A 9,767-nucleotide genomic window follows, 5' to 3' on the forward strand; every position below is an offset into this window, starting at 1 on the left:
CCCCATTCAGGACCTGTCCTTTCTCAAGGTTCCATCTGTCAGGATGTTCTCTTGAGACACTTTTTACTGTCTTGCTTCCTCAAGCTTTTCTGGTATCCCTGGATTTAAAGGATGTTTACCTGTACTTTCCTATTCCTCGTCTTCAGGAAATTTTTCCGATTCTATTTCTTCCCCTCATTATTAGTTCTCCGCTTTGCCATTTATTCTTTCTACAGCTCTGAGGGTCTTTAGCAAATGCCTGGCCCCTGTGATAACCTTCTGGAGACTTCAGTGAATTAGGGTATTCCACTATTTGGATAAACTTTTGATTCTAGCCCCCTCCCAACAGCTTCTGCTTTAGTATCTACATTTCACTATGCTTCTGCACAGTGTGGGGTTCACCCTCAGTCTCAAAGGATCTGACTACCTCACAGGACCAAGCATTTCTGGGTTGCATGATTCAGATCAATTCATTGTTGGCTTGTCTTCTGCCTCCCAAGGGTCCTGTCTTTGACTGGTTTCCAGTCTCCCTTGCAGGAAGGACTGGAAGAGGAAGGCAATTTCCCCGAGCACCGGGGTGCATGGCATCCACCATTCCTATGGTTCCCTTTGCCAAACTCCACATGTGGAAATTTCAGTGATATCCCAAGACAGTTTGGCTTCAGCGCTGCCACCCTCTGGAGAGTGTCTGGTTCCTCTGTTGCCTTGCCTCAAGCTGTAGGTCAGCTGTCGCTTCATCAGACTTCTCTGAATCCAGGTCTGCCTTTTCAAGTAACTCGACCCTACTCAGGAGCTGTACACACGTGCATCTGATCATGGTTGGGGATCTGCCTCCAACAATCACACAGCTCAGGGTCTTTGGTTCCAGCAACAATTGGGCAGACGATATCAACATGTAGGAGATGATGGCTCTACTTAGCTCACTAGGCTTTTTGGTCTATATCACATAGTCGACAACTTCGAACATTATATGTTCAAAGTTGTCATACTTCGAATACAAAAAGAAAAAAAAAAATCAAGAGCAACATCCTGACAGTTGTAAAAAAAAAGGGGGGCAAGCACCCTGCACCCCCCACACCCCCCTGCTCTTTAAATCTACCAACTCTGAGACCACACTACAGTGCAGTAAAGGAAAAATTCCCTTTACCGCATTGTAGTGCGGTCTCTGAGTTGGTTGCTTACAACCCTTTATTTTCTTTTTTTTTACGTGTTTGAAATTCTGTAAGTTCGAACATATGGTGTTCGAACTTACAGAATTTTGACTACGTGATATAGACCCCCAGGCCTTTCACTCCATTATTTAAGTAACAGTAGTAGAGGAAAAACTGCATCTTTATAATTTTATCATCCTACTTGCATTGCTGCTTATTGCCTCACAGCAAGAGGTTCTCCAGTTCGATCCTCTGCTGGGGTACCTTCTATGGGGAGTCTGCATGTCCTCCCTGTGCTTGCATGGGTTTCCCTCTGGTGCTCCGGTTTCCTCCAACATCACAAAGAACTGCTGTAGGTGCATTGGATACTCTAAATTGGCCCTAGGCGTGAGTGCATGCATGTGTGCCTTCTGTGGAAGGTTGGGTGCTGGGCTGGCAACTTGACACCGTGAAACTCCACTGCCAGTTATGAGCGGATAGGTGATCCGCTGTGGTGACCCCTAACCAGGAAAAACCAAAAGAAGACTCACATTGCTGCTTATGTAAACTGATTGCATTCTCAAGAATATGTGGAAAAAAGCATAGTGCATTTTTTTTAAATAAATGTTTTTCAGACTTGGGATATCTTTGACTACCATTTTAAGAGCCTTGGTAATCAAAGTAATATTTTGTGATGTAGTTATAGTGGTCCACAAACAAATGATGTGATGTTGTCTTATCTCGCCTTCATTCTTACTAGGTTGGGTTTGGAGCCGATACTCGGATCCAGCTCAGCCTTTATTTTCATGCTCTAGGTCCTCTGCTAGCTCGTGGCTCACTCCCTATCCCAGCATGCACTAGAACTATCTCCAGATCTCGTTTGCTGCTAAACAGATGAGGCGTTCGTCTGCTGGCTCTGGCCAAGTGCAACCTTTGGTCAGTAATTCTCTAGTTAATTTAGTTTTCATAGCTTAGTGTGTCTACTCATGATTTGGTGGGTTTTTTTTTTTTTTGTATTTGGGCTGTTTCTGCCTTTTGACCATCGTTTTTTTCGCAAGGCATTGTGTTTGTTTCCCTTTCCGGCTTGTGTTAAAGTGTAGTTGCCCTATTAGTGGAACAGTTCGTTTAAATAACTGTTACAGAGCCCGTTTTAGTTATAGGGCTTTAACCCTTGTGTTTCTTGCTCTTTCCCTTCCTGATTTGTTGCCAAGTGCAGTTATCATTGTACTGCTTCAGTTAGTTTAAGTTAGAGAGGAGCTGTAACAGGGCCCGTTTAAGTTACAAGGCTAAGTATTTGTTTTTTTCTGTCTGTTCTGTGTTTTCATTAGCTTGACCCGTTTTAGTTGGGAGTGTCCAGCAAAAAAAAAATAACTGTTTGTTGTTGTTGTTGCTGCTGTTGTTTGTCTTGAAAAGTGTCTGGTAAGGAATCTAAACTAATGGGATTTAAAAAGTGTGACAGGTGTAGCAAAAAGATGCCCCTTAGCAATAAACACACCCTTTGTGTTTATTGCCTTGGGGCTGTCCATCTCCAGGAGTCGTGCTCTATTTGCCACTCTTTCAGTCATAGAGCCCTCATGGAGAGGAAAAATAAGTTTGATTTTAAAAGGTCTTCTTAAAACCCCCCTTCTCAGAGGCACTGGAAGAAGGTCCGGGTTCATCTAAATCGGATAAGTCACCTTCTGCAAAGTCTGACAAATCTACAAAATCTGTGACAAGACCTTCCTCTTCATCATTGAATCTGACATACAAAATTCCTAGACTGTCCTCCTCGGATCAGAAATTCTGCTGGATCAGACAAGGCTGAATCGGCTCCGACACCTTCTTGCTCGGTGCCAGTGGAGTTTGAGCTTAGGTAGCCGGTTCCTAACCTTGGAACTGGTCTCCCCTCTTTTGAGATCGCCCGTACTACAAAAGACTAAATCTCCCACTCCCTTGATCCGATCTTCTAGTAGCCATTCTGATGATGTGGCTCGGGTGGTACAGAAGCTTTTACAGACACCAGCACTGGCCGAATTACTGTTGGATTCGACCCCCAGGGCTTCAGATCCTACGACATCCACTTCCTCTGCTCCAAGTCCTCCTCCAATCAATCGTCTGTCTTTGGAGTCGGAAGGTCCGGAGTTGGTATTAGTGGAAGTGTTGGATCTGAGACACACCACTGGTTCCATGGATCTGACCTCGGCTCGGACATCCTCAGCTCCATTGTCGCTGGAGGGGTCTAGGACCCGACACACTCCATTCGGGTCTGGGGAGGCGAGTCGGATCGGACAGCTGTCTGATCTGACTTTGCCTCTTGGGGCCTCAGCTCAGGTGAGTTCGGCTCCTACCCCAGCGTCAGGTCCATTGTCTTTAGTTCGTGGTGGGGGGGTCCTTCGGCTTCTTTGGATCCAGAAATATCCTCGAATCATGGATGGGGGAGACTTTTGAGGTCATGAGGACGGTGCTGTCTCTACAGCCAGGTCCACAGCCCTCTTCAGATATTCCTCCCTCTAGAGCATCGGTGCCTGCTTCTTTATCCCCTGTATCCACAGGGATGCAGAGACCCTAGGCCTCAGGATGCCCCACAGGGTACCCCCCACTCTTCCGAAACCTCCCCGAGTATCCTTCTGAGGTCTCTCTGAAGAGACTGTGCAAGAGGAAGCACTTAGACTCTGCAGAGGAGTCCATCACTTCTGATACAGACTTTGATTAAACAGAAGGGTCCCCACGGTCACCTCCTGATGTCTCCTGTGGAGATATCCTGGAAATGTTAAAGCAGAGAGGTGGCTGGAAGTCCTCTAACCCTTCAGCAGAGGAGTCCATATGCCTGAAAGCCTTTGGATCTCGCCTTTCCACCTCTTACGTGACTCCGCCTTTCAGTGAGCTCCTTGAGCTGGTTTCTCGAAAGACATGGGAATCCCCAGAGTCCTAGGAGGCCAAACAAATTTATTATGTCCACCCGACAAATCTTTTTTGACAGAGTCCCAGTCATCCCATGGTCATGGCAGTGGCCACTAAGAAGGAACTCTCGGAGACATCTTCTTCTATTCACCCCCCTGAACAAAGAATCCAGGACTATGGACAGGTACAGAAAGCGCATGTTTTCCTCCAGTGGCTTTTACTCTCCGTTCGCTGAACTATCTTACCCATTTAATGAGACTGCAGCAGGATCTCCTGAAAGAGCTATGAGATAACTCTACAAGGTTCAGCAGCTGAAGAGGTTCCCGACAAAGAAACTTGTCAGCTCGGCTACCTTAAACTCGTTAACGTGTCCATGAGGCTCATTTCCTATGCAGCTGATGGAGCGAGTAGAGCAGTGGGTTCTGGAATTTCCATAAGGAGACATTCTTGGCTTATAAGTCTTCCTTTGTCAACACTCCATTTGATGGCTCGTCTTTGTTCGGGCCTAAGGTAAAGGACACACACTGACCAGGTGTGAACAGGAAGGAAAAACTCTGCCATAGGAGTCCATTTTTCCTTGCCTACAAGACCTTATCCCAAAGGTAAGAGAGGTAGTGGTAAGATGTGGTTCCGAAAATCACAGAGATCTTTTCAGGACACGTGGTGAAACTTGCTGCACAGGGAGATGTAGTAATGGAAGATGCTGACCTCTGGGCAGGGGGGGGTCCGCAAAATCAGGATGACAGACGGTCCTCCTTTGGCAGGCCCTTTCAGCGATTTTGAAAGGAGGCCTGACTGTCCAGCTCTAGAGTCAGTCAGAGGTTGCTTATCTTTGTACTCAGATGTCTGGTGACAACTGACGAAAGACAAATGGGTAGAAAGCATCATATCCAGAGGTTACATCATTCCGTTTTCCCTTCTTGCCCCAAAGGTGAAAAAGGTTCCGGACGTTCCACCCAGTCAAAAGGAACAGGCAGCTCAAGAAATTCAAAACTTGTTAGACAAGAGTCATCCAAGAAGTCCCCTCAAACTAAGTAGAATGCGGAACTTATTCAAGATTCTTTTCAGTTCCAAAGAAAACGGGGGGACTGGAAACAAATTCTGGATCTCAGCATACTAAACAAATTAATAAAGAAGAGCAAGTTGCGGATGGTGACACTGCAGTTGATACTCCCATTCCTGGGAAAATACGATTGGATGTGCTCTATAGATCTCCAGGATACATACTACCACATAAAAATGGACAGGCGATCCAGGAGACACTTGCGCTTTTGGCTGGGAGCCAGTGACTACCAGTTTCGAGCTCTGCCCTTTGGCCTCACTAGAGCCCTCAGAGTATTCACCAAATGTATGACAGTAGTAGCGGCTCACTTGAGACGTCTAGGATCCCGGGTGTTTCCATACTTAGACAACTGGCAGTTAACTGCCACAACCAGGCATCTACTAATCAAGGCCAGAAATACAGCCTTGCAACTCTGCTCCCTGCCTAGGGATTACCATAAACTACGAAAAATCTGCCTTAGTGCCTTCTTGGCATGTGTTATTTATAGGGGCAGAATTAGACTCAATACAAATGACGGTGATACTTCCACCAGAAAGGGTCCAATCTCTAAGGTACCAGGTGGGATACCTTTTAAGAAGAAAGAAAGCTCCAGTGGGGATAGTCCTCAAAGCTCTTGGGATCGTGGCAGCAGCGATAGTTTTGGTCTCCCTAGCACGTCTACATATGAGGATTCTTCAGTGGCTGCTATCCACTTCATGGTTGATGCAAAAATTGCCGATGTGTCACAGAATAATCATAACAGAAGCTTGCAAGAAGAATCTTCTATGCAGGCTGTACTCCACTCAAGTGACTCTAAGTTGACCGTTTGTTCAGCCCCAACCAGTGGCCACGGTGACAATGGAAGCCTCTCGGATAGGGTGGGAGAGGCATTATCTTCGAAAGACGGTCCAAGGTACCTGGCAGAATCATGAGGCTCACTTGCACATCAATGTCCTAGAGATAAAGAGCAGTGCTTTTAGCATTGCAAGCATTCGAGGACACTATCCCCCTAAGAACCATTGCAGTCCAGACAGACATGTCAGTCGTATGGTATATAAACAAACAAGGAGGAACGAGATCTTACCCCTTTATTGAAAGGCTCTTAGAGGTATGGCAATGGGCAACCTCCTCCCAACGTTTTCTGATAGTAACACACATCCCGGGGAATTCCAGCGTAAAAGTGGATAGACTCAGCAGAGCGATTCTGATGCCTTTCTGATGCCTCATGAGTGGTCCGTGAAACAGGAAGTAACAGAATAAATTTTTCGAAAATGGAGCCAGTCGTGCTGTGACCTGTTCGCATCATCCATGAATATCAAATGCAGCAGCTACTTTACTCTCATCCCCCCTCCGGGGGAGTCACCAAGGGATTCACTTGTGCAGGATTAGCCCCTGGGTCTCCTCTATGCCTCCCCACCACTTTCCACTAATTCCCAAAGTCCTTCACAAAGCCAGTTGTTTGGGACGGGGCTTGATACTCATCGCTCCATACTGGCCTCGCCAAATCTGGTTCCCCTTCTTGTGGCCTCATCTTCTGGAGGAGCCATGGATTCTGGACCTAGTTCCAGACTTTCTGACCTATGCCTCAGGAAAGCTCCACCCATCCCTTCAGACCCTCAAACTGACAGCGTGGCTGCTCCATTTCTAATGATAGCCAGGTTTCCAATCCTCTCAAGTTGAACAAATTCTAATTTCTTCTCATAAGGCTTCAACGAGGAAGATTTATAAAAGCAAATGGAAAAGATTCTGTTTATGGTTGACCTATAACCATATTGATCCCTTTTCTGCTCCTGATCGTTTCATCCGAGACTTTCTAGCAAAGTTTTTCATTGAGGGTGCAGCTGCAGCTACTATTAGGGTTCCGCTAGCAATGATCTCAAACTTTCATTTGGGACACCCTGGCTCTAATATAACGTCTCATAACCTATGCAAGGCCTTTCTCAAAGGTACTATGTTATTAAGACTGCCTATCCAGCACCATGAGACCTAAATTTCATTCTGTCTCATATAGTTTTTCCTCCCTTCGAACCAGCATCATCTTACAAATTAAAGTTTTTGAGTTGGAAAACCATTTTCTTGGTAGCAGTCACCTTTGCCAGAAAGGTGTCAGAGTTTTCCATAAAGCCCCCATATTTGCTTTTCCATAGAGACAGGGTGTCTGTGCGAACAAACCCTTCCTTTTAACCCAAGGTGGTTTCAGAAACAAATTTGAACCAAAGTACTGAGTTGCCAGTTTTCTTCCCGAATTATGAGAACAAAACAGAGTACATTTACATAAACTGGATGTACATATACAGTTGTGTTTTTGCCTACATAGAACTGCAGAATTCCGAAAATCTAATCAGTTTTTGTTTCTTTTTCAGAATCAAAGAAAGGATCCTCTCTGTCTAAAGTTACACTTTCTAAGTGGCTAACAGATTGTATAACTTTTATTTAGAAGTCTCAAAGTAAAGAAATTACGAAAAAGTTAAGGCCATTCTACAAGAGCCATTGCTGCTACTTCAGCCTTTCTGGCTGAGGTTCCCGTTGACACTATTTGTGCTGCAGCAACATTGGCTAAACCCCATACTTTTACCATTCATTACAAAGTTGATTTGGCCTCCAGGAATAGAACTTGGGTCCATGGTTCTGAGGAATATTCTCCCATGAGTAACCCAAGAGTCAGTGTGCTAGGGACGCTGTCCCAACCTAGTAAGAATGAAGGTGAGATAGGAAAACATCACATAAAGAAGGTATGTACTCACCATAATGTTCCATGCGTGTTGTCCATCTTCACCTTCATTCTTACATCCCACCCTCACCCTCCTTCCCTCTTCCCTTTCTTTTATGCTTAGAGGACTGAATCTACTCAAATTGAATCCCCTTGACCTCTGCCCTTCTTCATTAGTCTCTGAATCTTTCCTAGAGTTGGGCACACATGTGCAAATTTAGGGCAAACAAGATCTGGGGATAGTTCCAGTACATGCTGGGATAGGGAGTTAGCCACGATCTGGCAGAGGACCTTGAGCTTGAAAATAAAGGCAGAGACAGATCCGATAATCGGATCCAACCCCAACCTAGTAAGAATGAAGGCAAAGGTAGACAACACATGTTATGGGGAGTACATAACTTTTTTTTTTGTTCAGTACTTTTTGATACTGTGGTGAAGTTCAGGGTGTATTTCAAATTCAGAAAATCGGAGCTGATTTGTTTTTGTAGTTTGCCATGAATAGTGTTGTTTGACAGATTGTTTTTTTTTTTTTGCAGGGTGTTTGAACAGGACAATGCACGTATTGTTGTGGATATAGACAGCCTTGAGTTTATGAAAGGTGCCACAGTAGATTACAGTACAGAACTAATCCGTGCGTCGTTTCAAGTGGTGAACAACCCTCAAGCTGAGCATGGCTGTTCTTGTGGCAGTTCTTTTTCTGTCAAATTCTGAAATGTGTTTCAAGTCTGTCCTCGTTCTGGGATGAGTATTGGTGATCTAAGTTTGTTTATGCAGCTACATGTGGTAGTGATGGCAGAGAGGTATCTGGAGAGAGTTGCACGCAGACACTGAGATCCTGTTGTGTGTATACCAAAGACATGAAAAATCTGAGGAGAAAGACTCTTCATTTTGTATTTCTGCACATTTCATATTTCTTTGTGTATGTGTGGTATTCCATCCTTTTACTTGAAAAGTTTCCTTCAGTTTTGAGTTTTACATTATCATGACATGAGTGTTCAGATGCAGATCTGTGCATTTAAATGTTTCAGCATGCCATGTGCCATGTCTACCTTCAGTGCAATAGCATCTGTAGAATAGGCCTGAAAAGGCAACCGTGAACACTAGTATTAACATTTATGCAAGATGCTGATTTGCACCTTTATAGCAAATTCATGCCAATGTATACACTGCCTTCTGCTAAAACATTCAATACAGAAGGACATGTCCATTCTACAGCAGTCTACATTGTAGGTAAAGGCATCCAGAATGACATAGTTTGCACAATCAAAATGTGTGCTTTTTGTCCTTATTTAACATGTGTGTATCTGTTTTAAGAGAATGCAAGTCTTTATTTTTAAATAACTCTGTGCTTTCCTTCTCCTGAAAGGTGCATCAGTGTACTTCATATTGCACTTTTGGATATTTTTTGATTATGACTGACAGTGAGATGTTTCTAACTGTATTTTCTACCTCTCCCTGCTCTGCATTATCTAGCAGGTGAGTGTTAAAGTAGTTGGAAAATTTGTGGCATACATGAATTCCTGTCATTCACTAAACTGAGCACTCTGCTCAGTGTCGGACTTTGTCACACTGCTCACAGTAAGTGCTACAAGTTGTGGCCCATTATTTAATTTGGCAACAAGATTGACTGTTCTACATACCCATTCTGGCCATGACTTGGGATGATTAAAAAGTAACGATGTGCATTCATTTTGCAGAAATTGAAAAACTTTTTTTTTTTTTTTTTACACTACTTAATGATTGAGTGAAAACATAAGGATAAAACACATTTAATGTACATAAAAATAGAAGGTGTAATTTGAGTAAATGCAGCTTATCTTGTGTGGATTTTATTAAAGTTGTAAGATAACCTGGGTAGGTATAAGAAAAGTGACTGGATCATCTCCAGTTAATAAGGTATTGTAAGGAACTAAACTGTGGGGAACTGATGGCAGAACATGCTGCCAGCATTGCGATCCTTATTGCCAGCATTGCACACTGCCGGGGGGAGGGTGGTGGAGAAAGTTGCTTTTCATTTAAGAGTTAT

The 9,767-nt window shown here is 44.1% G+C and overlaps 1 protein-coding gene across 1 annotated transcript in view; it reads left to right on the forward strand.

Annotated features, from left to right (window-relative positions):
- Positions 1-9,430, forward strand: part of ISCA2 (iron-sulfur cluster assembly 2) — a 148,360-nt gene extending 138,930 nt beyond the window's left edge. The window contains exon 4 of the mRNA XM_044074625.1: positions 8,278-9,430. Coding sequence (XP_043930560.1) covers positions 8,278-8,452 — 175 coding nt within the window. The 3' untranslated portion in view covers positions 8,453-9,430. The remainder of the gene's footprint in view (positions 1-8,277) is intronic.
- Positions 9,431-9,767: the final 337 nt, after the last annotated feature.

Source organism: Protopterus annectens, chromosome 6.part0, assembly GCF_019279795.1.
Source record: "Protopterus annectens isolate FY-2018-M chromosome 6.part0, PAN1.0, whole genome shotgun sequence".
NCBI lineage: Eukaryota > Metazoa > Chordata > Ceratodontiformes > Protopteridae > Protopterus > Protopterus annectens.